Raw genomic sequence first — 27,402 nt, 5'->3', positions numbered from 1 at the left:
AGGCCTTGGGATTTGCAGAAGCTCCCTGGATTATTTAATGTATAGCCAAGGCTGAGAACCATTCTAGGTCTTTCTAGCCCATGGTGATCCATACCCCCTCTGCACTCTCAGGACACTAAATCTCTGTAATTATTTGGTGTTTTTGTTTGTTTGTTTGTTTTGCTTTGTTTTGTTTTGTTTTTTTGAGACAGAGTCTTGTTCTGTCACCCAGACTGGAGTGCAGTGGCACAATCGGCTCACTGCAATCTCCACCTCTTGAGTTCAAGAGATTCTTCTGCCTCAGCCTCCCGAGTAGCTGAGATTTCAGGCATGCACCACCACACCTAATTTTTTGTGTGTTTTTAGTAGAGATGGGATTTCAACATGTTGGTCAGGCTGGTCTTCAGCTCCTGACCTCAAGTGATCCATCTACCTCGGCCTCCCAAAGTGCTGGGACTACAGGCATGAGCCACCACACCCGGCCTCTGTGATTATTTGGTCCCAATCATATCACATAACATATCACCCAATCACAGATTATATTTAGTCTGCAGCCTAAGGTTGGTGAGATGGGAACCACCCAGCACAGTGGGATCTCCTTGGAACCTAAATCCAGTGATGGAACCTTATTGTCCACGGTCTTTTGTGTTATGTGCTACCACCAAAGGTCCTCTCCTAACCTATCATGTGTTCAATACATCTCAGCTCCTAGACTTGCTGAAGCCAACAGAATAAAAGAACCTCTCAGCATTGGGGCCAATACTGACATGACGTGAGGCTTCCCCCTGCTGGCCAAAGAAGCCTGTGCCCTCCAGGTCGGCCTCTTACATTAAGGTTCAGGATGGATTGGGGCACAAAGGCAAGCAAAAGACACCCTACAACTTTGGGGTACCCTCTTCCAATCCAGCCTGGAACCTGCTGACATTGTCCTCCCAGTACCTCTACACCCAGGGATGGCAGTGGCCGCCACTACCTGGAAAACACATGGCTGTTGCTATGGTTGCTGTTGCCATAGGCAACATTGGCATTGGCATTGTTGGTATTGGCACGAGCCAGGGGGTTGGTGCGTGGATCTTGATGGAAGTCCTCCAAGAAGACCGGTGACTCCAGCTCTTCCATCTCTATCTCAGTAAACTGGAGGGGTCTCTGACTGGCCATGACCGGGGGCAGGGAGTTGGTCCTTTCCAGGAAGTTGTCCACCTGGCCAAACAGGCCTCCAGTCCTCTAGGGGCAAGGAGACAAGCAGTGACTAGGGGATGAGGACAAGGAGGGCATGGGGGGCTGTCACTCTGGGACAGTGGTGTTGGGAACAAGCGATAGTATTGGGAGACAAATCTTATAAGGCCAAAGGAGGATGGACTGAGTAGTGAGATCAAAAGAGGAGAATTCCTACCCTTAGAAAGTTCTTCGTTTGATGGGGTAGACAGCACACACCTAAGGAGGTATATAGGGGACACAGGCACACGGAAGAGAAGTGTGGTGTAGGGGAGAGAGGGCTGAATTGGGAGTCTGCAGCATTGGGTTCTAGTCCCCTCTCTGAAACGGATTTACTAGGTGATATTGGACATCTCACATGATCTCTGTGGGCCACCATTTCCTCATGAATAACCCAAAAAGACCTAATTAGGTGTCATTAAAGACCTTCCAGCTCTAAAGTGTTATAAGAAACATCAGACAGCACTGAGGATGGAGGACTGGCCTCAGTGGAGGCAGGCGGGGCATTTGATCCTGGAGGGCCTCTGGGAGATAGGTTGTTGCCTAGGGTTTGTGGGGAGGAAAGGGAAGGGGTGAGATTTGGTAGGGAAAGGCGGGAAAGGGTGTGTTGCATTTGACACCTCTAGTAGGTCAGGTCATTGATTCTGACTTCCAGGAGAGGTGGGTGGTGAGGTGGAGAGACGGAGAGGGATATCTTCAGCTCCCATGTCCCCCTGTCATGTGGCTGGGCTCCTGGCCCTCCTCTCTGTGAGACACTGCCACTTATGGTGTCTAGACCACTAGGGGTGCTCCTGGCTCTCCCTCACCCGGAATATTCCCTCCTCCATTGCAGCCTCCACCATGGCCCTCTCCAGCTCCTCCTCAGCAGCCAGGTCTCCTGAGACCGTGCGACGGATCTCGGGGGCTGCCTCTTCCTCAATGGTCCGCAGTCCTGCCTGGGGATGGCAAAGGGACTCAGTTATCTCTCCAGCCCAGGAGAGGAGACCAGAACCTCTTATTGTTTATTATTTATTTATTTATTTATTTATTTATTTATTTATTTATTTTGAGACAGAGTCTCACTCTGTTGCCCAGGCTGGAGTGCAGTGGCACAATCTGAGCTCACTGCAACCTCCGCCTCCCAGGTTCAAGTGATTCTCCTGCCTCAGCCTCCTGAGTAGCTGGGATTACAGGCATGTGCCACCATGCCCTGCTAATGCTTATATTTTTAGTACAGATGGGGTTTCACCATGTTGGCCAGGCTGGTCTCGAACTCCTGACCTTGTGATCTGCCCACTTGGCCTCTCAAAGTGCTAGGATTACAGGCATGAGCCACCATACCTGGCTAGAACCACTTCCTGTGGCTTACTTGTTTCTTATCACTGTACCCAGGGCTCTCCTGAAGCCCCAGCCTAGGCCCCACTCTCCCTCTTGGGTTATTGAATGTCTCAGGTACCTGAGAGGCCACCAGGTTCTGCTCTGGCCTCTGGGATAGCCCACAGCTTAATTGTTCCCAATGAGTCATCTCTTGACCCCATGGGTGAAAATTTCATGCCCTTCCCAGGCTTCCAGTTTGAGAAGTGTTCTTACTCAGTACTGTCTTCTAGATTAGTGATCTCTATTGATTGCATATGTCATATATATAGAGAGAGTTGGTCAAAGTTAATATCACCAGTAATGGGACAAGTCGAGACTGGTGTCACCTAATAGCTTGTAATGAGAACATAGCATCATTTCTGTGGCATTCTTATCCAAGATGCATATCCTAGTAATCAGACAAACCCCAGTTGAGGGACATACTGACTTGCAGTCTTCAAAAGTGTCAAGGTCATGTCAAGGAAAGACTGAGGAACTCTTCCAGATGGAAGAGATTAAAGAGATATGGCAACTCAATGCACTGTGATTCTGGATTGGATCCTTTTGCCATAAAGGACATTTATTGGGACAGCAAGTGAAATTTGAATGGGGTCTGAGGATTAGAATGTAGTAATGTTCAGCCTGGCATGGTGACTCACGTCTGTAATCCCAGCACTTGGAGAAGCCGAGGCAGGCAGATCACTTGAGGTCAGGAGTTTGAGACCAGCCTGGCCAACATAGCAAAACCCCATCTCTACTAAATATACAAAAAGTAGCCTGGCGTGGTGGTGTGTGCCTGTAATCCTAGCTATTCAGGAAGCTGAGGCATGAGAATGGCTTGAATCCAGGAGGCAGAGGTTGCAGTGAGCCAAGATCTTGCCACTGCACTCCAGCCTGGGCAACAAAGCAAGACTCCATCTCAAAAACAAACAAACAAACAAAACAAAAAAAAGCATCAGTGTTAATTTCCTGATTTTGGTAGTTATGTTGTGGTTACATAGAAGAATTATGCAGGATAATGCCCTCGTAATACACATTTTGCCTTGAATACACATAATGCCTTGAAATATGCATTAAAGTGTTTTTGGATGATGGAACATCGTTTTGGAGTTACTCTCAAATTGTTCAGAAAAAAAAGGTTTTGTGTTATACTTGCAACTTTTTAAAAGTATGATATTATTTCAAAATAAAAATAGCCATTGAAATAAATTTTTGAGCATAGCTCAAATGCATGTGTATTTGGGGGATTTATAAATTATATGCATTACAATGAACATAAAAATAGAAATAAAACCAGAAAAGATAAAACATAAAAGTTCTAACATTTTCTTTTCATACCCAATGGGACTTTTTAAAAAATTTATTCATCTTTTGAGATGGAGTCTTACTCTGTCACCCTTGCTGGAGTGCAGTAGTGCAATCTTGCCTCACTGCAACCTCTGCCTCTCAGGTTCCAGTGATCCTCCCACCTCAGCCTCCCAAATAGCTGGGATTACAAGCGTATGCCACAATGCCCAGCTAATTTTTGTAATTTTAGTAATGATGGGGTTCTACCATCTTGCCCAGGCTGGTCTCGAACCCCTGACCTCAAGAGATCTGCCCTTCTCAGCCTCCCAAAGTGCTGGGATTACAGTTGTGAGCCACTGCACCTGGACCCATACCCAGTGGGACATTTTAAGAGCTCTTCATGGATCACCTTTCTTTAGAGACTGCTGTTCTTTTTTTTTTTCTTTCGAGACACAGTCTCGCTCTGTCGCCCAGGCTGGGGTTCAGTGTCTCAGTCTCAGCTCACTGTAACCTCCGCTTCCAGGGTCAAGCGATTCTCATGCTTCAGCCTCCTGAGTAGCTGGGCTTACAGGCACATGGCACTACACCCAACTAATTTTTGTATTTTTGGTAGAGATGGGGTTTCACCATGTTGGCCAGGCTGTTCTTGAACTCCTGACCTCAAGGGATCCACCTGCCTCGGCCTCCCAAAGTGCTGGGATTATAGGCGTGAGACACCGCACCTGACCTAGAGACCACTGTTCGTGTCTAACTTGTTTCTTCTTCGAACAAATCCTATTTTCTTTGGTCCTATCATCCAGAGATGAAGTGCCCCTGGTTCTTTTTTTGAGGTTGAAACATCGTCAATCGTGGACCATCCAGAACTGTCTTGACATTTTTTCACTCTTCTGGGCTTCCTTTGTCCTTCTATGTCTCTGTCATTGGCCCCTCAAGGACATGGAAGGATAACTAGAGTCTGGAAACCTGGCTCAGTCAGGGAGCCCCTTGGAACGTACCTGGATTGGGCTTACCTGGATCTGTACAATGTCCTTCTTGGGCCGATAGCCATAATACTCCTCCTGGCGCTTCATGAACTTCCGGAAGTGCTCCTGGATAAGGAATGTGGCGTAGAACTTCCCCACTGTCACCTCATCATCTGCAGAGGAGCCAACAAGAGATGTCCTGAAGGCTGGTGGGAACCTGACACTGGTTTAGAGTAGGAGCCAGCTGTAGCCAGGCCCGGGCATGCGAGCAATCCCTTGTCTTGCTGACTTGGTCTCTGGGCACTTTCCACCCTGAGGTTAGATGCCCGTGGGCTCTACCTAAGGCATTTATGGAGGGTTTAGTCCATTCTCAGATTCCCATGGGGCTCTTTGGAGAAGCTCCCCAACCCCATTCCTTGGCTGTTTCTGGACTCCAAAGCAGAACCTACCTCCTATTGGAGGGATGACCTGGTCCAAGAGCTTCATGCTGGTTCTCTTCCAGATCTTCTTGATGATGGCCCTCAGCTCCTCATTGGCCTGCTCAAAGTTACCTGGAGCAGGAGAAAGGCAAAGAGGCCAAAAATTATCCAGATCACACCAACTGCACTTGACAAGGCCACCCAGTTCTTTCTGAACCTCTCAGCCAGCCAGTCATTTACTACAAAACATTGGCTGAGTTTTGCGGCAGCTGCCTTACTGGGTACTGGCAATGGTGGGAGGGCATCACTGTCCCCCTGAGGCAGCCCACCTCTTGGGTCATGTACTTTCTCCCCACAGGCCTTGGCTTCCAGTGCCCAGCGTGGTTGGTTTAACAGGCTGTCATCTCCTGCTCTTCTTCCAAAATCTTTCAATTCCCCAGGCACTGTGGTCTGTCCCAAATACCCCCAGGCAGACTCGCTGCAGCTCTAACCTGCTCCTTCCTGACTCCTGGCCTTCCTCATCTTGCCCTCCTAATGAAGCTTACCCTGAGGTTGTCTCAGAACCCTGCGTGGTCCCCATGTGCGGATGGACCTGATACAACTGGAGACTTGAGCTTGATACAGTGGGAGCCCTGAGCAAGGGCTGAGAGACAATCCTAAGACCCCACCCTGACTCCTTCCCCTGCTCCCACCATGCCTGTCTTCCCCGTAGGTGAGGACCTGCAGGTATAGTGGAGTCGAATGTGGACTCCCGTCAGCCTGCCCAGTGCTACCTGAGAACCTCCTCTGCTCCTGCTCAGAGCCAAACTACAGGGCACTCCTGACCCCTGTGGTAGCACTGGCCCTTCTCTGGTCCCCAGACACAGCTGAGGAGTGTGGGAACAGACACTTGATGATCTTTGCCCTGCAGAGAACACTCAGACTCCCTCTGAGCCCTGAGGGGCATGAGGACTTTGTGCCCATGGCCTAGGGTCTTCCCTCTGCTTCTTCCCACAGTTGAGAGCAATCTTGAGCTCTGAGAATCTGGCAGAATCTGTGCCAGGAACAGCCTCTGGGAGAAAGGAGGCGGCTCACATTGGAAGGCCCTCTCACCTTCCGTCTTGATCTTGAGTGCTGTGCGGACCAGGGCGAAGAGTGTGGCATTGAAGGTGACTGTGCCGTCACTGTTCAGGGGCATGTTCATGCCCACCAGCCGCTGTGCAGGGAGAGGCAGTGGCTTGCTGCTGAGCTGGGACAAGCTTGGCAAGTCATCCTCACCCAGTCTGTGGGCTGGGAGGGGATGGGACATGAGGGCTGGGGGTGTCGGCTGACCAGGACATCCTTTGTGAGGGGACAGAATGATGAGTTGGGTGACATTGTTGAGACTTTAGGTCCTCCAGGAGGAACTTGGGGACCCAGGAGATTCCGGCTCTAAAATGCTTCATTCCATCAGGTCCTCACCAGCTTCCCTGTGTCTCGGTGACTCTTCCCCTCCCTGGGGCCACCCATCCCTGGCAGCTCTGGTTACCTTACAAGCTACGCGATGTGGGCAGAACTTCCCAAAGCCCAGAGGGGGCTGAATCCTTCTCAGCAGGGTCACCACGTCCAGGTGTTTGATCCTCCCCCTGCAGGAGGACACACAGACTTATGTACCTGGTACCCTCCTCCGCTGCCAGAACCTTTCTGCTCAGAGGATGGGCAAAGGGAAAGACAGCCAGGAAACAGGGGAGCATTTCCTTATTTTCCAACTGTGTTTAGGAAGTGGGAGCCCAGTTCCCTTTTAAAAGAAGAGACAATGTTAGGATTAACTGTTGTCTACAAAATGGGTACCCCAAAATAAGCTCTCTCTTTTGGGGCGTTCCCTCGGATATCGGATCTCCAGGTCTGGAATCCAGCCCTCATTTTCCCCATCAGGACCTTTCTTAGGTTTTGGTCAAGTTAATAGGGCCTCTTGGGCTGTATTAATAGAAGGAGAGGGTATAGATCAAGGGAGGTGGAAGCCCACTTCCAGAGACTGGTCCAGAGCTAGAAACCACATTTTCACTGGCACCGTGACTCCCAGAATAGACATAAAACAGAACAACCAGGGAGGTCAGAAAACAGAACAACCAGGGAGGTCAGATCGAAAGACAAGCATGGCAAGAGCAGCTTGTGAGTGTTGCCTGAGAAAAATCATTTTGGAAGGTCCTACTGGCTTCCTCTTTTCTTTGATGGTGCAGGGGGCCTGTGAAAAAGAGATGAAAGATTCCCCGCCTGTCTCCAGAGGGCTGAGTGAGGACTTGTGGGTGACTGGTAGAGGCAAGTAGGTTTGGCTCCTGCTGATGGAGGCACTTTAAAGCATGGTTGCTATGGCACCAGACAGACCTGCGTTGAATCTTGGCACCATCTCTTACTAGCTGCATGGCCTGGGGCAATTTACTTAACCTCTCTGAACCTCAGTTTCCTCATCTGAGACAGACCATTGGGAGACGCATATTTCCTATTGGGAAGGAAAGTAAGAGAGCCGTGCTCTCCAAGCTTTAAAGTGCATACGAATGTCCCGAGGCTCACGTTCAGAGCAATGCAAGAGTCTGACTCAGTCAGTCTGGGAGGGGTCTGGGACTCTGCATTTTAATCAAGCTCCAATTCTGCTGGTCCGAGGACCACACTTTGATTTGGGGTCTAGAGTGTCTGATGAGGTATAGAGCTTCCTACTCCTAGGAGTGTTCAGGCAGGAGCTGGATGACCATTTCTCAATAAAGTCAAGGGTGTTTCCATCCTGGGAAGCTGTAGGATTCCTTCCAACCTGGAGAGACTCTGATTCTCTGGTCTGAGACCTCGGATAAATGAAGGGGGAAGGAGAAGCCCACTCATACTGAATAAACTGGTGAGTGACTCCCTGTGAGACGCTAGGAAGGGTCTAGTATGGAGGGCCCAGCACAGAGCCTACAGACTGGACTCACTTAGCCTCCGGGTCATACTCTGCCCAGATGGCCTTGAACTCATCCAGGTGATGAGGGCCCAGGATGGACCAGTCCCGGGTGAGGTAGTCAAAATTGTCCATGATGACAGCCACAAAGAGGTTGATGACCTGCAAGAGAAGAACCAAGGAGTCCCAACACAGAAAGGCAGGTGGTCCAGGGTTAGGGTGGGGGAGCCGGGAGGTGTCCACTGGTCTACAACTTCTCACTACCTGTGCTCTTGGTTCTAGCCCTTCTGAACCACCCACATGGCACACACAGCAATGCTCCGTCATGTCTCTGTGCTCTTGCACAGACAGTGCCCTCTGGCCTTGCTAAATCCCTTTTGATGAGTGCTAACCCAAACAAGAAAAAAAGTAAGAACTTTTGGCAACCTCTCTAGAGTGTGAAAAAGCACCCAGGAAACAAAGCCCCACTCAGGATGACCAGAACCAGGGACAAGCTAACTAGAGCTTCCTGTGTCCCCGAGATGAATCCCAGGAGAGGTGGAAGTTGGCCAGGAAGGGGCAAATAGGCTCCCCCATGCCTCAGTGCATCAAAGCCCTCTCCCCATCCCGCAGGCCTGCAGTGTCTCACCAGGAAGGCGCAGAGCATGTAGAAGCTGATGAAGTAGTAGTATGCAAAGTTGGTGCCACATGTGTACTCCTCCCCTGGGGCATAGTCCGACTCTGGGTCACACAGCTTCCCATAGCTGCAGGCCAGTAGGATCTCCTGCCAGGCCTCACCTGTTGCACACCTAGAGGACAGAAGAGGCTCCTGTCACCTATCTGCTCTTGCCTGGCCCCGCAGGAGGCTGGCAGCCAGGTGGGAGCAGGGTGTGGACAGATGAGCAAAATAGGGCGGTTGCCCAAAGGTAGGGAGGTCCGATCTTCATGTTCACCATGTAGCTCAGTGTGAGCTGGGCCTGTTTCCCCTCTGTGCTGCAGCCCTCACGGAGTGTTACAAGCAGGAGCCAAACTTTAGAGAAGAGGGCAAAGTCAATCTATGATTCAAGTTACTAGAGGGATGCACTGTTCTGACCAAAGCAAGGCAGGGTCAGATGTCACGGAGGCCCCAAAGAGGTTAACTGACTGCACTCTCTGAGGTAACCCCACAGTTGAACCCAACTGGCTGAATTCAACTGGCACCCACTCTAACTGAGTCACAAAAGCAGGCTTAGATTTCACACCTTGTGGATGTGTTGCTATCGAGTGAAGAATCTCAATGCATCCGAGGTGCATATGCATGACATGTTTGCATTTTTCCCGTAACTGCTACCACCTGCTCTGTAGATAACCTCCCTCCAGCTGGGAAGAAGTGTCTCCCCTAGTCACATTCAGCCAGACTGCATAACTTCCCACGCCTTTGTGTCTAATGACTACCTCACTTCAGCTAGCTCTCTTCCTTCCTGGAGCAGGCAGTGCAGGGTGGCCTCGGGTGTGGAGTTGAGTGCAGAGCCAGGGGCGAGGTGGGACTCTCCGCCTGAACACAGTGAGGTGGCGGTCTCCTTTTCACAGGCCATAAGGGCTGCAGGCTGCTGTGACCTCATGGAGCCTTCGACAGGCTGTGCCAAGAAGGGGCCATGGGTGTGGGTGTCCCTAGGCCTTGTCTGGTCTCAGTGGAGCATTCCACTGTGGGCCAGGAAGCTCACCTCTCTCACCTGGCTCCTGCACACCCAGCAGGCCTGCAGCCCAGGATCCTCGGTTGCAATCCACGCTCTAGCTCCTGTGCCCTGGCGAAGCATAGGCCCCTGCGCCCTACCTGTGGCAGCGCCCCCAACCCCATCTGGTTCTTTGCTCTGCCTTTCCCTGCATTCCTGCTCATGCTCCGGGAGCGACAAGGGCAAATGTCCAGGAGAAGATATTTCACCCTGTCTTTTGCTTCACGGGGATGAGATGGGAGGAGAACGCAGCACTTCACTCAGTGGAGGAGCCCAGTGCAAAACAAGGCTGTGGGGCCACTTGTTCAAAAACAATGAATATCTTCAAGACAGTGACAGCAGAGCATGCAACCAAGCAGGGGACCCTTCTGAGTGTAGGGCCCGGTGTGGCTGCACAGGTCACACACCCATGAAGCCAGCCCTGGCTCCAGTGCAGATTACAACAGAGCAGAGGCTGACTGGTCAGTGGGGTGGGGGTGGGGGCGGTGGGAGACACGTGCCTGAAGAGCAGCAGCACAGCTTGTGGGAAGGTCTGGAAGTTGTTGTTCCGGTTTATTTGGGTCCCATCCACCAAGGCGATCTTCCCAAACATCTGCAAGTCACAAAGGGCCCTGACTGTGGAACCTAGATTTAAGTATCCCCTCAGCTTACACCCCACTGCGTTCTCTTGCCTGACCCCCACTTTTGCCCCTACTTCCCCAAAATTCCGTTCATTACAGGCCACATCAGACCTGAAGCCAAAAAAATGGGATTATTTTCTAGGTCAGGTAAAGTTCTTCCCAGCAAGCCAAAGAAAAGTAGGAGGGTAGACCCGTTTTCCCAGCAGCAAGCAGACCTGGCGAGTCAATGTGTGGGGGAAGGGCTCTCAGGGGAGGGTAGACAGAGGCCACCCAGGCCTCTAGTCGGGCCTTAGAGACACAGCTTGGCCCCTGCTCTCCACCCACATGCCCAGGTTTCTCCTGGATGGCATCCAAGCATCTGACACTCCAGCCATCCACCATCAGGGAGGTTGCCCCTCCTTCTTTCTCACAAGCAAGGCAGGGAGGGCAGAGGGTCCAGCCCGTGTGCTGCTCAGGCTCCTCAGGGTCCACTGATGCCCCCTCTAACCTGGCCAAGATTCACGCTTTGGCCTGGGCCCGCCTGCCTCTCACCTGCATGCCGATGACAGCGTAGATGAAGAAGAGCATGACGATGAGCAGAGCCACGTAGGGTAGGGCCTGCAGGGCGGGCGGGAGCACCAGTCAGTGTCTTAGGGCTCCACTGTGTGTCTGCAGCCCTGCCCTCTGTTAGCTCCCCAGGCTTTGCCCTGCCCCGGGCTCCCCTGGGGCCCACCCTGGGCTGAGGCAGATGTCCCTAGTGGCCTCCCCAGGTACGTGCAGTTTCCAGGGTCCCTGTTGCACCTGGAAGGACTTGATGAACGTCCACAGGAGGGTGCGCACTCCCTCTGCCCGGCTCAGCAGCTTGATCAGCCTCATGACACGGAACAGGCGGAAGAAGGCACTGGAGATGCGGGCACTCTCGTCTGGGTCCTGCGGGGCAGCAGCCCCAGAGGTCAGTCTGGGGGCAGCACCTCAGAGGCGTAAGGGGCAGGGTGGGGAGGGAGGTGCACTGTGTGTGTTGGGGAGATGTTTGTGGAAGGCTCCAGCCCCACCTCTGGCCCCTGCTGTCCACTAGTTCGGGACCATCCTCGGGCGCAGGGCTCTGGGGCTGTTCAGCTGGGAGGCAGGGAAGAGGACGTGGGGCACCAGGCAGTGTGGTGAAGCCCACACTTGGGAGCAGTGGCAGGGATTTGCCCCGGGGTGTGGCTGCACCCAGGCCCACTGCCTGCCCTCTCCGACCTCCTGCACATCTCACTATCTTCTCAAGCTGCCACGGAGTCAAGGACCCTGCTGGCCCTCCTAGGGCCCCTCCCCGGCATCCTCCCAGTGCAAAGATTTCCCAAAGCTTGGCTGCTCTATTGCCATAAACTCAATGTGGCTACTCCCCATCACTCCCACCCCACACGCGGCTGTTCTAAGCCAGGCAAGCCTCTAATCTTGTGCCAGCCTTAGACACACGAATTACTCTGGAAGGGGAGAGCTGTCCCTGCTCTGCTTCCTGTGTCCTCAAAGGCCTTGTGCCTAATGAACTGTCACTAAGGTCCTTTGCCAGCGGTCACAGTTCTCTCTGGACTGTGTTTCCATCTACGTAGATGATGCCAGAGAGAACCCACACTCCATCTCCCAGGGCTCTGAGGAAGCCACTATATCCATGCACACTTGACTGCAGAGCCTCTGCCCCCACCCGAGCCTAGCCTGGGTCCTCAGCGGGGCCTGCCCTGGGGAGGGAGCCCTGAGTGCTGATCCACCCCATGCAATCCACGCAGCCAGGCCCATGCATGCAAGTGGCAGGGCAGGAGCTGGTGAGCGTGCCGGGCAGGCTCGTGCAGCCTGAAATTACAACGTTCCCGCAGCCTCCACCCAGGCAATACAGTCCCCCGCTGGAGGCCAGGAAAGTCTGTGGAGAAAAGAGACGAGGGGAGGGGAAGGAGAGGAGAGAGAGGAGGAGGGACACGTGGGAGGGAGGTGAAGAGACGTGTCAGAAAGGACAGACACACAGAAGAGTTAAAGAGAAAAAGACAGAGGCAGGGGCTAAAGACCCCACGTGGCTGTCAATCAGGGGCGGGGTGGGTGGGAGTGAGGACTGAAGCTCTGTGGGAACTGTGAGGCAAGAGGCAGGGGACGAGAAAATAAGAAGGGGAGGGAAGGCTGGACACAGACAGGTCCCTTCTCATTTCAGAAATGCAGCTACCGGTGGCAAGGGTTTGGGTTTTTCTTATGTGTTTGGGTTATGTGATGCTGGGGATGTCCCTAACAAGGGCGTGTTGGAAAATGCCTGCTCATTGTAAATGGATTCACATCTGTAGTGCCCTGAGGCCAGGGTCCAGGCCCCTGTGGAAGTCCCATCTCCCAGGGGCACACTCCTCCGGGGGAGTCTGAGATCCCCACAGCAGATGTTTCTCTGCCCCGGACTGGAACTGGGACCAAGGCTGCTATCTCAGTAGTTAGGCTCTTGAAGAGCAGGTGGGGAGGTGTGTGGGAGCAATTTCTTCCTATTTATTCCCTTGGGTCACACTTCATGTGACACCCTTGTTCTGGAGCCCTGGGTCAAAAGAAGTCATTGTTTTATCTTCCAATTATCCACAGGTAGACTGATCCCTGGCATAATGGTCTTCCTATTAAACAACACTGTTTGGGGCAGATTTTCCCTGGACTACTGGTTCTCAACCCTGGATGCATGTCAGAATCACCTGAAGAACTCAAAAAATTCACATATCTTCGCTGGGTCTCCACTTAGGTCAATTAAGTCAGCTTCTAGGGGATGGGACCTGGCTTCAGAAGTTTAAATACACCCCAGGTGATTCTCATATGTGAGCAAGGATGATGACCAGTGTTCTATACCTGTGCTATCCAATATGGTAGCCACTAGTCACATGTGACTATTTGAATTACAATGAAAATTGAATAAAACCAGAAATTGGTTCCTTAGTTCCTCTAGCCACCTTTCCAGTGACAAGTAGACATGTGTGGCTAGAGGCTACTCTATTGGACAGGGCAGACCATTTCTGTCCTTGCAGAAAGTTCTAACCAATGTGCTCCCCTAGCCCTTTCCCTGGTTTGTACATCAGGTGTGTAAATCAACCTTCACGTGACTTTAAGCAGACACTACTGGTAAGGGACATCTGCTAAAAATCAAATAAAAACCAGTGACACCCTCCTGGCCTCCACCACCAAAGACACCGTTTTGATATATCCAGGCTTCCCCTACACAGACCTCAAATTTTAACAAGTAACTATTTTTAGCTTGGGCTGTTTATTTTGGCTGTTTAGATTTCTCTGCTCTGGCTGTGCTGGTGAGAAGTGCTGCTGTCAAACCATGGAGCCTTTTGGGATACTATTTCCCAGCAAAAACTGAGTGTGGATGGAAATACACAACACACACACAGAGACTCACACACACACACACGCGCGCATTGGTTTTGCTCAGAGCCCACCCTGGCCCTCGCTAGCTCAGCGCCCCCAGGGGATCTGAGCAGATGGGGTTGTCTGTCACTGTTCTGTGCATGGAGAGTGAACAGGGTTCCCACCCTGGTCCTCCCCTAGCACATCAGACAGCTGGTGTGACAGCCAAGTCCCCACTCCCTGCCAGAGCTCAGCCTCAGCTGAGGGCTCCTTCCTCAGAGACTCCAGACTTTTCCTCAGCTGTTCCTCTCACCCACACCCCACCTCAGGCATCTCCAGTGCTCATCTTTCCACTCCTATCCCCAACTCACCCTAAGGTTCACCCCACAGGCCGGCACAGCCTAAGGGCTTTCCGTTGAGCAGTGGGCAGTTCAGAAGAAAGCCCTATGCATGGCTGAGCCCCTAGCTTTAGGGCCAGTCCCCTGCTGGGATCCCTCATGGCCAGATCAGCCAGCTTTCTGACATCCCACCCTGGCTCAGAAAGAAGAATGCTCATCTTTTCTCTCTTCCACTGTGTCCCTCCTAGGATGCCACTTGGGCAACTGTTTTTTGATTTTGGCCTCTGACTCTTGGATAGTCTCCGCCCTCCATCGTTGCAGCAACCTGCAGCTGCAGACCCTCGGCAAGGCAGCCTCTGGAGGGTTCCACTTCTAAGACCTTGAATGTGGACCTCTCCGGCTGGAACTGCCTCCCTGCTCCTTTCATCCCCCTCACAAGGCAGGTCCTACTGCTGTTTCTCATTCCACCGCCAAGGCCTCATCCCCTTGGTCCAGATCCTGGGAGCCTTCCTATCAGCTCAACCTTCAAAATAGATCCAGACATGGATCCCTTCTCACGGCCTCCACAGCCAGCCCCAGCCCCCATCGCCTCTCACTTGGATCACTGTGGGAACCGCCTGACTGCTCTCACTGGCTCAGCCCTCGTGTCCCCTGCAGTTTAGCTTGTTCACAACACAGCAGCCACAGTGATTGTTTTAGAACTAAAGTCTGTTCTCACTTAAACCCTCCAAAGGGCTCTCGTCTCCCTCAGAATAAAATCCAAGATTGTAACCGTGGCCTTCAAGGGCCTAGATGATTTGGCCCCTGCCTTCTCTCTCCTACCTCATCTCCACCACTCTCTCACCTCATCTCCACCACTCTCTCCTCCAGCTACAAGGGCCTCCTGCTCTTCCTCCAACTCAGCAAGTACCATCCTGCTGCAGGGCCTTTGTACTGGCATCCTGTTCTGCCAGCACTCTGGCCCCCGTTCTGGCATGGCTCATGCCCTTGCTTTCTTCAGGTCTCTGCTACAGTGTCATATGGACACCACCCTCCCATGCTCTTCCACTCTAAGCCCCTATTTCCCTTTATGTTTCTGTATAATACTATGTATTTGTCATACCTGTCGTATTAGGGATTGATTGATTTATTGCCAGTTTGTTCCACAATTTTGTTCACTGCTGTATCTCAGCAGCAAGAACCTAGCCTGGCACACGGGAGGTGCCCAGTACATATTTGAGAAATAAATGAGTGAGTCTTCTAACCGGGTCTCTTAATTTTAGTCATTCTGACTTCCTGTCGCTCACCTCCAGGCTAGCTTTTTAGAAGCAGAGCTCTAAGGGCTCAGCGTGGTGGCTCACACCTGTAATCCCAGCACTTTGGGAGGCTGAGGCAGGTGGAGCACTTGAGCCAGGAATTGGAGACCAGCCTGGGCAACATGGTGAGACCCCATCTGCATATTCCAAAAACATATTTTTAAAAAAGAAGTAGGACTCTAATCCTCCCACTGCCCTGTTTAAAAACCTTTAGTGACTTTCCACTGCCTGCTCCATAAAGCTGAAGCCCCCTCTCACCGCTTAGCTCTCCAGCCTCGCCCTCTCCGTTCTCGTGTCTGCATGTTCTTATGCTTCTGATAAATTGGACCACTCAGCATGCCCTGAACCTTCTTTGCATTTCCTGCTCTGTGCCTCTCCTACAATAGCCCTGCCTGAGGTGCTAGATCTCCTCTCCAACTCCAGTCACCACCTCCCTTTCCTTCAGGCAGATGGCACCACCTCCATGAAGCCTTCTCTGACCACCCCACTCAGAGATGACTTTCCTTTCCAATACAGCTCTTGCCTTTGATAGTGTAGTAGGTACATCCATTGTGTCTCCCTGGTATCTGAGTTATTTCTTCGCCCAGCAGGATGATAGTCCCTTGAGGGGAGAAGCCATGACTTGTCATTCCATCTTTTTAACCCCTGGGGTTCCATGTTGCACACACAGTGGGCAACCCACAAATATCTGTGGACTGAACACATGCTCTTGGACCCACGTTAGTGATGGCTCTGCCTGCCTGATACTCACGTCGATCTCGCTGAGGATGACATCAATGATGCTGCCAATGACAATTAGGAAGTCAAACACATTCCAGGGGTCTCCAAAGTAACCCTGGGAGGGAAAAGGATGGAAGAGCGAGGGGGTGAGCTTTGGGAGAAAGGAACTCTGGCTGCTAGCAGAGGACAGTGTCCCACTCGAGTTAATGTGGAGCTGCGGGTCAGGTCAAGGTGAGGTGCCCTGACTCCACCTCCCTACTGGTGCTCCAGTGGGCTCCCCCACTCCAACCCTCCTCTTCATTTCCCCTCCTCCAGAGCAGAAAGCAGTGGGGTGGGGGGGAGAATCATTGGGAACTCAGGATTTGGGGTCCTGGTCCAGATAGAGATATCTTTCATCCCCTGAACCCCACTGAACATCCTGTCTGGGGCTTTACAGTGCAGAACTGACAGGGCTGTGCTGGGAACCATGGGAATGGACTTGAGAATCAAAGAGACAAGGCAAGATTTTCCCCCAGCCCTGGGCCTGTTCTTCAGAAACTTCAGGGCAGGCGAGAATGTAAGAGAAGCTCAAAGGAAGAGGCATCCAGAGTCTTTCTGTCATCGGTCAATTCTGGCTGCATGAAGATTTGCCTGCCCTGTGTCTGAAGGTGGAAGTGGGCAAAGGAGCAAGTTGGGAGCAGAAGTGCTGGGCAAAGGGGCCCTGATAGGATGAGGGATGGGGTGGATGTTCCACTGGAAGGCCCCACCTCCCCAGCCCCAGCTTTTCAACTGGCCCTGCAGCCCCTACACTTACCCTGGCCTTGAAGGCCATGAGTTTGAGGATCATCTCCAGGGTGAAGATGATAGTGAAGGCCACATTGAGGATGTCTGAAATGTGGTTCATCTGCTCTGACTGGTTGTAGTGCTGTGGAGGGGACACAGGAGCAGTGGGTCAGGATGGGCCGGGTTTGCCCACCCTGTAGATTGCATTCCCAGAGCCCCTGCCTCTTCCTGGGCAGGCCCCAACCCTTTCTTGGGCCCCCTGCTCACCTTGTTTTAGCTCAGAAAACTAGAAGCTGCTTTGGCAATCCCCTGAGTTCCACCAAATTTTATGAACATCCTCCCCCTACCCCACCACCACAAAAGAGGTAACACAGGAGGGGAGGGGCTCCAATTCCAAGTCCTGTCGAGTGTGTTCATTTACATGCAGGGCTGCAGGGCCAGAGCTCGTTTACATATCTGATCTGGGAGGACCAGGATGGGAGGTCGTCCAGCCAGGGCTCTGTGACAGGTTCTGTTTAGTCATTTGGGTACAGGACTAGGAAAGAAGACGCCTGGGTTCCACAGTCCGTGTTATCACTGTCTACTAGTGGGAAGCCGAGAGCTCACCAAGCTTACTGTGTCTGCACACCACCCCCAGTGATGGTGAGGCACGATGGTGAGGCCCCTGTCACCCACCACTATGACCCTCCTTAAATCTACTTCCTTGTAAGTTTTCCCAGAGATCTCTGACCGTTTTATTAGAAAGTGGATGAAATTCTACCTCTTCCACAAAACCTTCCAGGTAGTTTGGGAGGATCCAATGACTGCCTCCACCCTGCCCTGCCTCGGTAGGACTGTCCAATTCTGCTGCCTGACTCGGCCCCAAACACAAGGCAGTGCTGATGATCCTCTGTGACCTGGGCCTCCTGGCTCAATGATTGTCTTTCCATATCATCATGACCTAGCAGTGTGTGTTCTTTTTTTTTTTTTTTTGAGGCGGAGTCTCGCTCGGTCGCCCGGGCTGGAGTGCAATGGCGTGATCTGGGCTCGCTGCAAGCTCCGCCTCCTGGGTTCCCGCCATTCTCCCGCCTCAGCCTCCTGAGTAGCTGGGACTACAGGCACCCGCCACCACGCCCGGCTAATTTTTTGTATTTTTAGTAGAGACGGGGTTTCACCATGTTGGCCAGGATGGTCTCGATATCCTGACCTCGTGATCCGCCCGCCTCGGGCTTCCAAAGTGCTGGGATTACAGGTGTGAGCCACTGCGCCCGGCCTGCAGTGTGTGTTCTTACCATTGGGTGTGTCTCGGGCTTTTACGAGCAGGAAGCCTAGCTGCACCATCCTATTTATACAGGGCTTAAGGAATCAGATGCTTAACCAAGGCTTGATAACGATGCTGCTAATTATGATATTGTCTATAAACGGTGCTCAACTCCCAAGAGAGACACCTGTTTTGCAAATACTAAATCCATTTTTCTTGGGACCAGAGCCAAGATTCCAGCCAACTCAACCACCCAGATTTGCAACAGCAGAAGAAAAACAGAGAAAGCACTTTCTACTTCCCACACTTTCTCTTCCTTCTGTGATAGCTATCTCCTGTTTGCAGAATTACCATACTATTTTTATGCTCGAATTACCTCCTTAATAAGCCATAAGTGCCTGGTGTCAAGGCCTGGGTGCAGTTCACTTCTGTATTCCATGTAGCGCCTCAGCACACAGTACACAGGACATGTCTGCTGGGGGGAATCCGGGCTATCCTGCCCTACTCACCCTGCCCTACCCAAGGCCCAGGTCCCAATCTGATCAGACATTTGTCTCCTGGGGAGCCCTTACCTGCATGCCAAGGCAGATGGTGTTGAGCATGATGAGGGCAAACATCAGGTATTCAAAGTAGGAGGAGGTGACAACGTACCACACCTGGTACTGGTATGGGTTTTTGGGAATGTAGCACCTCAGTGGGCGGGCCTTCAGGGCGTACTGTACACATTGGCGCTGCAACACACACAACAGGACAGGTCAGCACCAAGAGGCCCCTCCCTCCCTCTCCACACCCACGTCCATGGGCTTGACGGGCAAGTCAGGAGCAGTTGTGGCCAGAGGCTGTGGCTGAGGACTCTGCACTGTTTAGGGGAAGAATCTTGTTGGGCTCTTGGGTTCCCCTTGAGTTATCACAGCCCATTCCCATGGGTGCTCTAGACTAGCCTCGGGGTCTGAAGGGCTTCCTTTCTCTGGGCATCATGAGGTTCCACGAGAAGACCCACTCTACCAACTTGTATTGCTTCAGGCTGGAGATAGGGTAGGGTGCATGGAGGCCAGGGCTTGGCATCAAATGCGGTTCTGGGGTCACCCTTAGGCCTCTCTTCCCTGGCTGGACCTAGGGCTCGGGCCAGCAGAAGGTCTGCTGGAGCTCTGCCCTCCACCTCTGGCAGGTGGCCCAGGCACCTGGTTCTTGTCCAGCTCACAGTTCTTGTACTCAGTCTCTCCCTGCTCCTGGAAGGTGACAATGACGAAGCCCACGAAGATGTTCATCATGAAGAAAGCAATGAGGATGATGTAGATGATGAAGAAGATGGCCATCTCCACACGGTTGTTGTAGATGGGACCCACGTCCTCCTCATTGGAGTCTATGGCCTTGTACAGCAGCCTGGGGATGGGCAGAGAAGAGAGGACAGGCTGGGCGGGGTGACAAGGCAGAGAGTCAGGCTGGGAAGGATGGGCCTTATCCCACTGGCTGTGGCGAGCCAAGGGAGCCTTCTCAACAGTCAAGTTATGGGACAGGAGTTAGGACAGGGCCAGGAAAGACCAGACCCAACCCTGGAATGGCCCTGCCTTTCCAGAGGTTGCTCCATCTATCCCTAGTCAATCAGTATTAACAATCTGCCCTGTGGGCAGAGAGGCATACACCTATGGGGGACTGAATACATTTTGTCAGAGCCCCCTGGTCAGGCCTACTTTGGAGTGACCAGTCAACATACCATCAAACCATCAGAGAGTTGGTGGGTTTGTTGGGCACCTGCCACAGATAGCAGTAGCACCATGGGGGCTGCAGAAGGGCAGGCTGGCTGCCTGGTCCTACCTGACCACGCCCATGAGGGACCCAGGCCCCAGCCCCCACTCACTGAGGCCATCCCTCGAAGGTGGAGACCGTGAAGAGGGACATCATGGCTGAGAGCACATTGTCGAAGTGGAAGTCGCTGTGTACCCACTCACGGCGACGCAGCTCTATCTGCATGGGGTCCCCGTCCTTGTACACGTAGTAGTAGCCCCTGTGGCAGTGAGGCCCAGTCACTCCACAGGGCACGGCTGGGCTGCCTTGCCCCACCCACATCCTCTGGGCCCTGGGTGGGGGGTGTGCAGGAGAAATGAAGGTCTGGATCTGGGACCCGAGGGGACATCGCTGGGCAAGCCCGAGGAAAGGGGCCTCTGTGAGCATCCCTCTTAGGCCTAAAGGCTGAGCTTCCCCAGTTTCCAGCTTGAAGGGCCATCATCCACCAACACACAATCCCCTGCCCCGTGACTGTCCCGCAGTTCTCCGTGCCCCGTGACTGTCCCGCAGTTCTCCGTGCCCTGTGACCGTCCGACGGTGCTCCCTGCCCTGTGACCGTCCCATAGTGCTCCCTGCCCTGTGACCCTCCCGCCGCGCTCTCTGCCAGTGACTGTCCCACCGTGCTCTCTGCCCGTGACTGTCCCACTGCTCTCCCTGCCCCGTGACTGTCCTGCAGTGCTCCCTGCCCCATGACCGTCCTGCCACGCTCTCTGCCCGTGACTATCCCGCCACTCTCCCTGCCCCGTGACTGTCCCACGATGCTCCCTGCCCCGTGACCATTCTACCGTGCTCCCTGCCCCGTGACTGTCCCACAGTGCTCCCTGCCCCGTGACCATCTCGCCGTGCTCCCTGCCCCGTGACTGTCCTGCAGTACTCCCTGCATCGTGACCATCCCACCATGCTCCCTGCCCCGTGACCATCCCGCAGTGCTCCCTGCCCCGTGACCATCCCGCTGTGGTCCCTGCCCCGTGACTGTCCCACAGTGCTCCCTGCATCGTGACCATCCCACCGTGCTCCCTGCCCCGTGACCATCCCGCAGTGCTCCCTGCCCTGTGACCATCCTGCTGTGCTCCCTGCCCCGTGACTGTCCCACAGTGCTCCCTGCCCTGTGACCAGCCTGCCGTGCTCCCTGCCCCGTGTACCTGCACTCCTCCTCTGTCATCTTGGACAAGTCGGTGCACCTGAAGAACTTCCCCTGCAGCCAGGAGAAAGAGGGAGGGAGGGAGGGAGGGAGGTATGTTGTCATGGAAACAGGATAGAAAAGTGGGCTCTGGGAGTGAACAGTGGAAGCGGGGAGGGAAGGCAAGCATCTGCAAAAAGGATCTCTTCCTCTCAGAGGCATGAACTCGCCCTTGGGGCAGGGCCCCAGAGCAGTCTCCTTTCTTCACCATCGTTCATTCCCACAGCTCGCCCAGGGCTTTCCCACCCAGCCTAGATGCTGCCAAGACCGAGAAGGCAGTGCCTCAGAGGGGCATTTACTGAGTGCCCCTGATGGGCTGAGGGGATGTACATGAGTGCAGCTCTGCCCCTGCCCCTCCATCGGGGAGCTGAGCCTCTGAGCCCCTCACATCCCGTACTGCTGCAGAAGGCCTTCTTCGGTCTCCCATTATGGAACGAGGAGGAGGGGCTGCCCACCTCCCACCACCATCCTCCTGCCAGTGGGGCAGGAGCCGCAGAGTTGGAGCCCAGCTGGGCTCTGATGACTCAACTTGTCTCAAAGTCAAGCAGGGTCCCATGTCCTAGCCCAAGGCCTGGGTAGGGGGGCTCTGTGCTCCTCTGCACTGACTTTGGCCAGAGCAGTTGCTCCTTTTATCTGTGTCACAGATTGGACCCCTGAACAACATGTTTGAATGAAAGTAGTGGATACCTAGGTCTTTTTTTTTTTTTTAAGCTCGCTCTGTCACTTAGGCAAGAGTGCAGTGGTATGATCTCGGCTCACTGCAATCTCCGCCTCCCCGATTCAAGCAATTCTCCTGCCTCAGCCTCCTGAGTACCTGGGGTTACAGGTATGTGCCATCATGCCCAGCTAATTTTTGTATTTTTAGTGAGAAGGGGTTTCACCATGTTGGCCAGGCTGGTTTTGAACTGCCAACCTCAAGTGATCTGCCCACCTTGGCTTCCCAAAGTGTTAGGATTACAGGCGTGAGCCACCATGCCCAGCAGGGTGGCTAGGTCTTAAGGAGGCTAAATCAGGCTTGAGATCCACGGATTCTGGTGCAGTTCCTTCAAAGACTCAGATAGGGAAACTGCCTCGGCCAAGGACGCAGCACTAGCTAAAGACACAGCTGGACCTTGCCCCCCACTGCCCCTGCCGCATAGGTCTGCGCTGTTCCTACTACATGCCCTTTTTATAGTTGCTGGAGCAGAGGGTGAAGGTGAGGCAGGTGGTACTGGGGGGTAAGCAGGGAGTGGATAGAGCTGCCGCTGGGCAGATCCTGGGCACTTAACATCAAATGCACAATTTACTATGGGAAGCAAAGCTTGACTCTCTGCTATAACGTGGAATGCACGTGGCAAGCTTCCACGGAGTCAAATGCAACATCAAATGCCAATTGGCAGTGTTATGCTTCTAGGACTTCCTGGAAGGCAGGAACTGGGGGGTCTTTTAATGACAGACTAAAGCATGGCGAGAGTTGGGTGTTGACAGGCAATTGCTCTTGCTTGTCTGGAAGGGACGTGGAAGCCAGAGGAAGGGCAGCGGCTCATTCATTCCTTCAGGGAGCGTGTCTGGTGGGCCTCCTCTGCACTAGCCCCTGGGCAGGGGGCCAGATGAAGGGATGAGGCAGACACAGACTCTGCCCTCAGGGGATTCTGGGGACCCAAGCCTGGCAGAGGAAGGGGCTGGGGGGCAGGAGGTGGACAGCCCTCAGCTGGGCCAGGGGGAGAAGGCCACATGCAGCTGGCAGAGTGGCCAGACACAATAAATATTCCCATCCCTCCTATCCCTCCAGGACAGGGACCGACAAGACCTGTTACCCCCGAAGGTCCTCTGGGAGCTTCACGCTGCTGTTTCTCTCATAGCCTGTTCCCTGCCCTCTGGGAGGATTTGGCTTGTAAGGCCCTCAGCTCTAGCAGAGGCCCTGGCTCATGTATGGAAAACATGCTCCGTACATGTTTGTTGAATGAATGAATGATTGTAAGATGATGCCATTGCCTGTCTAAGACTGACTGAGGTTATGTAATCATGACTTTGAAAGATTGTGCTTTGGTGGTAGGAGGAGCAGCTGGGTCATGCAGGAAGTGTCAAAGGTGTTGGTGTATATTCAGAAATCAATTTCTCTGTCCTGCAAATGATCTGAGGGCCAGAGACATCTGGAAATCAGGGTTCTGCGGGAGGGACATCTTTGTAGGGCTGATTCCTAGAGAGGAACTGAATAGCTGTATTCCCCTAAGAAAGTGAGAAAAGAATAAGGTTGGCTCCAGATGTGAGACGATGAACTCTCAGCCTTAGGAGCTCCCGGTAGATGTGGATGATGCCAGACATACCAGCAGGGAAGATGGGCTGCCACAGCCCAGCTGCACTGAGGGAGGCGGAGTGTGGGTCTGGGATAGGGCATATGCTTGGCACAGACAGGCCTGGCAGGATGGGAGGAAGTGGGCAAGGGTGGGAAGGGAGAGGAATGGCTGCAGGGCTCTGGGAGGAAGGGCTCCCTCCCCAAGGAGAAGCCGTGCAGGGGCAGGGAGAGAGCAGATACAATGGCACAATGGCAGTGGTGGTCGGCAGAACCACAGAGGCCCAGAATGGATATCACTGAGGAAACCAGATCTGGACTTGCCATATATTAGCCTCAAAACTCTGTGCATTCAACTGAAGCAAATTCACTTTGAGTCTCAACGTGTTGTGTTGCTTGTGTATTTAATTTTTTGAAGAGCTTAAGATAGTTGCTGTCAGGTTTTCATTTTAGCTCATTGATCTCTTAAAGCTATTGACCATCATTGAAAGACGGCTGCCTCTTAAAAGTTTGATTTAGGAGAGTTGTATTTATAGACTGAAGTTTCATAGTCAAATTTAGAAGATGGACATCAAACTAACCGTTTTCTTGTTTCGTTTGATAGAATTCTAAGTGCATGACAATAGCTTTAAGAGATGGTGCTTGAATTGTATTTTAACTTCAACTCAATAGACACATGACCCTCTGCTACCATTTCAGTAGTGTTAGAAGCCCATTGACTGTTTCTGAGATTATCATCGGGCTGCTTTTGTGGAACTCAAGGTGCTATTTAAATGTAATGATGTCTTACTAGTTTTCTGCAGACTTACATGTTTGGTGTGGTGAAGACCTATTTTTCAAAATAAAATATTCTCGTATGAAAAACTGCATTCAAAGACATCTGTTTTCACAATTTGGGGCTCCTTTTGCTTGAGAGTGGGCACCAGGGCTGGGAGTGGGAGCGGGAGCTGCTTGCACAGGCAGGGCCTCACCTTGAAGAGCTGGACGCCGATGCAGGCAAACATGAACTGTAGGAGGGTAGTGACCAGCACGATGTTCCCGATGGTGCTGATGGCCACGAACATGCACTGCACCACGTGCTGGGGAGAGAGGGGCCAATGGGGGCTGGGGGTGCACTCACTGTAACCCCGCTAACCCAGCTGAGGAAACCTCAGGAGTGCAAGACTTGCTGCCTCCTGATGAGTTGGAGGCGGGGAGAGGCTGGTGGGGAGGCACGGCTACCCCAGCCTCATCCTCCCCCCTATCTGGCCAGGGAGATGGGACAGGGGTCCCAGCCATGGCTGGGCTGAAGTTTCTGGAGTCAGGAGGCCCCTGTAACCCTCCCATCCCTCTCCGGGGCTCATGCCCAGGCCCTCTCTCACCTTCAACCCCTTGGCTCTGTTGATGGCTCTGAGTGGTCGGAGCACCCTCAGAACCCTCAGGATCTTCACCACGGAGATGGCGCTGGACCTGGGGGGGTGGCAATGGTGCGGGGGCTGAGGGCAGCCTGCTCCAGCCAGCCCGGTCTGCAGTGGAGCCTCTAGTCGTACCCCGCCCTCCACACCAGCTGCCTTTCTGCCTGCAAACCCTCCCATCTTCCCCTTCCCTTTCCTCCAGTTGTGAGAGTGTGCCCTACTCCAGGGCACAGCCACCCCTGCTGTCTGGACTGTGTTCTCATGGGTGTGTCGTGAAGCAGAATACAGCCTTCCCCTGTGGGTGGCTAGAGGCTCCATCCCTCCCATCAGACAATGAGCACCCTGAAGGCAGGGGTTGTGCTCCCCGCAGGGTGGGGGAGGGAGGGACCACTTCCTCCTCTCTGCATCCCCTGCCAGTCTCCAGGACAGAGTGCTGCCCACTTCGCTGGTGGCAACTCACACTCCAGCTGGTGACAACCCACAGGACCCCTGTCCCCCTCAGAGGCCCTGAGAGACCCTCCTCTTGTGGCAGGGGCCCACCAACATGGGTGGGCCTCCCATTACAAAGCCCTGGCACAGAGTAGACGGTGGTCAGTGCCCAGGGCTGGTCTTTGACGCTGCTCACTCAAGTCCCATGGAGATGAGGGACACGGCCACCACCAGCAGGTCCAGCATGTTGAAGTAATTGCGGCAGAAGGAACCTTTGTGCAGGAAGGCTCCATAGGTCGTCATCTGGGGAGACAGAGGCAGCAGCCTGGGTGGAGGAGCTTGGGGAACAGGCCTGTCTCCCACAGACAAGGGCTTCTCGCCTCTGCTCAGGAGAGCACTTACTGAGGCAATAATCTTCCAGAAATCTCTATATTTCACTCAACTCGTTGCAGTGGCCTAAATGCATTTCCTATCTCTGCTCACAGTGTTGAAGTTTGGGGACTTCCCATGGGCAGCTGGGCCAGAAGTCTCTTTCTTCACATGCCATAGGGAACCCTGGGTCTCCTTTCCCAGGGGGCCACAGAGTGGGAGGCCCTGGCCCCACTGTCTCCTTTGTGACACAAAATTTCTCCTCCTTCCTGGAAAGCTTTTTGGGCAATCCCTTCTGCCTGGTGGCTTGCTGAATCAGGCTGAACAAGCCCTCCAAGACTCCAGGGGTCCTGGGCCTTCTCTCCTCCTTCTCCATCTCCTTCCCAGCACCTGCCTTCTTGCTCCCCTCTCAGTTTCTTTGATATATTCTCTAATAATCTCCCAGGCCTTTGCACAAATGCATTATGCCCTTAAAATCAAACAGGGCTGAAACCTTTCCCAGCATTGAAGGACCTATATGATTTTGTCTTAATTTGCCTTCTCAGACTCAGCACCCAGGCCTCCCTGTATGTGCAATATATCCCAGCCCAAAGGGGCCACTTTGTCCTCTCTGGCAATGTCTCCAAATCTTCTTATAATGCACTTGCTACCGTCTGTCCTAGGCTGCTCTAGCTATCTCTACCCAGTGAAGGCCTGTCCAACTTCAGGGTCTGTTCAGGGTCTGGCTCTCATGCCCCAAACGCCACAAACTTCTTGACCTCGAGGAAGCCACCATCTCCCTCTACTCAATTCCTTCAATAGTAGAGGCCCTGAAATAAGGTACTGTCCTGATTTCACACCACAGCCTGCTCCGAACCTATTCCTGGGGCTTGGCTAGCCTCTCCTCTCTTAGTTTGTGAATGTACACACTAGGGCTACTGGATTTCAGTTACAGACGGATCCTCCCTCTGCCCACAGAGCCCACCACCCCCAGGATGGCTGGAACCCCATGCATCTGTGTTGGGAATGGGTGAGCAGTGATGTGCTGTGGGTAAGGTGTGGAAAAGGCGTGATGGGGCAGAGCTGCCAGGAATCCAGCTCAGGGCAGTGGTCACTTCTCTGGGGACTCTTTAAGGAAAAGGCCTTTCCAGTTGCTGGTAACAGAGGTCTAGGGACAACAAATCACACAGCTCCCCAGCTCTGCTCATGTTTTTTTTTTTTTTTTTTTTTTTTTGAGATGGAGTCTCTCTCGTCACCCAGGCTGGAGTGCAGTGGCACGATCTCAGCTCATTGCAACCTCCGCCTCCTGGGGTTCAAGTGATTCTCCTGCCTCAGCCTCCCGAGTAGTTGAATTACAGGCACCCGCTACCACGCCTGGCTAATTTTTGTACTTTTAGTAGAGATGGGGTTTTGCCATGTTGGCCAGGTTGGTCTCAAACTCTTGACCTCAGGTGATCCGCCCACCTTGGCCTCCCAAAGTGCTGGGATTACAGGCGTGAGTCACTGCGCCCGGCCACCAGGTCTGCTTTTAAGCTAACTTTATGGAAGAAAAATGCTAGAGTTTTTCTTCGGGCGTGGTGGCTCACGCCTGTAATCCCAGCACTTTGGGAGGCTGAGGCGGGCAAATCACAAGGTCAGGATATCAAGACCGTCCTGGCCAACGTGGTGAAACCCTGTCTCTGCTAAAAATACAAAAAATTAGCTGGATGTGGTGGCATGCGCCTGTCGTCCCAGCTACTTGAGAGGCTGAGGCAGGAGAATTGCTTGAACCCAGGAGACGGAGGTTGCAGTGAGCTGAGATAGCGCCACTGCACTCCAGCCTGGTGACAGAGCGAGACTACGTCTAAAAAGAAAAATGCCTGAGGCTTCAAGACATGGGCTACACTCTGTGGATAGGGGAGCCACAGGCTGGCTGGGCTTCAC

The 27,402-nt window shown here is 53.1% G+C and overlaps 1 protein-coding gene across 2 annotated transcripts in view; it reads right to left on the bottom strand.

Moving 5' to 3' along the window:
* CACNA1S (calcium voltage-gated channel subunit alpha1 S) overlaps positions 1 to 27,402 on the bottom strand; it is a 74,508-nt gene that overhangs the window by 2,482 nt on the left and 44,624 nt on the right. The window contains exons 20-40 of one of the 2 annotated variants that reach the window (XM_003893329.4): positions 25,328 to 25,434; positions 24,670 to 24,757; positions 24,280 to 24,387; positions 20,999 to 21,051; positions 19,930 to 20,076; positions 19,253 to 19,454; positions 18,644 to 18,802; positions 16,863 to 16,973; positions 16,101 to 16,184; positions 12,215 to 12,271; positions 11,176 to 11,304; positions 10,927 to 10,992; positions 10,276 to 10,367; positions 8,713 to 8,872; positions 8,119 to 8,246; positions 6,705 to 6,801; positions 6,290 to 6,392; positions 5,228 to 5,329; positions 4,827 to 4,951; positions 2,001 to 2,129; positions 953 to 1,203 (exon numbers count right to left, since the gene is read on the bottom strand). In XM_003893329.4, the coding sequence (XP_003893378.2) occupies positions 953 to 1,203; positions 2,001 to 2,129; positions 4,827 to 4,951; positions 5,228 to 5,329; positions 6,290 to 6,392; positions 6,705 to 6,801; positions 8,119 to 8,246; positions 8,713 to 8,872; positions 10,276 to 10,367; positions 10,927 to 10,992; positions 11,176 to 11,304; positions 12,215 to 12,271; positions 16,101 to 16,184; positions 16,863 to 16,973; positions 18,644 to 18,802; positions 19,253 to 19,454; positions 19,930 to 20,076; positions 20,999 to 21,051; positions 24,280 to 24,387; positions 24,670 to 24,757; positions 25,328 to 25,434 (2,498 nt within the window). The remainder of the gene's footprint in view (positions 1 to 952; positions 1,204 to 2,000; positions 2,130 to 4,826; positions 4,952 to 5,227; positions 5,330 to 6,289; positions 6,393 to 6,704; positions 6,802 to 8,118; positions 8,247 to 8,712; positions 8,873 to 10,275; positions 10,368 to 10,926; positions 10,993 to 11,175; positions 11,305 to 12,214; positions 12,272 to 16,100; positions 16,185 to 16,862; positions 16,974 to 18,643; positions 18,803 to 19,252; positions 19,455 to 19,929; positions 20,077 to 20,998; positions 21,052 to 24,279; positions 24,388 to 24,669; positions 24,758 to 25,327; positions 25,435 to 27,402) is intronic. The other variant, XM_009190366.3, reaches the window with a different exon arrangement.

The sequence above is a fragment of the Papio anubis genome, chromosome 1 (assembly GCF_008728515.1).
Source record: "Papio anubis isolate 15944 chromosome 1, Panubis1.0, whole genome shotgun sequence".
Taxonomy (NCBI): Eukaryota; Metazoa; Chordata; class Mammalia; order Primates; family Cercopithecidae; genus Papio; species Papio anubis.
The sequence above is the reverse complement of the archived record's forward strand: the minus strand, read 5'-3'. Positions and strand labels throughout refer to the sequence as shown.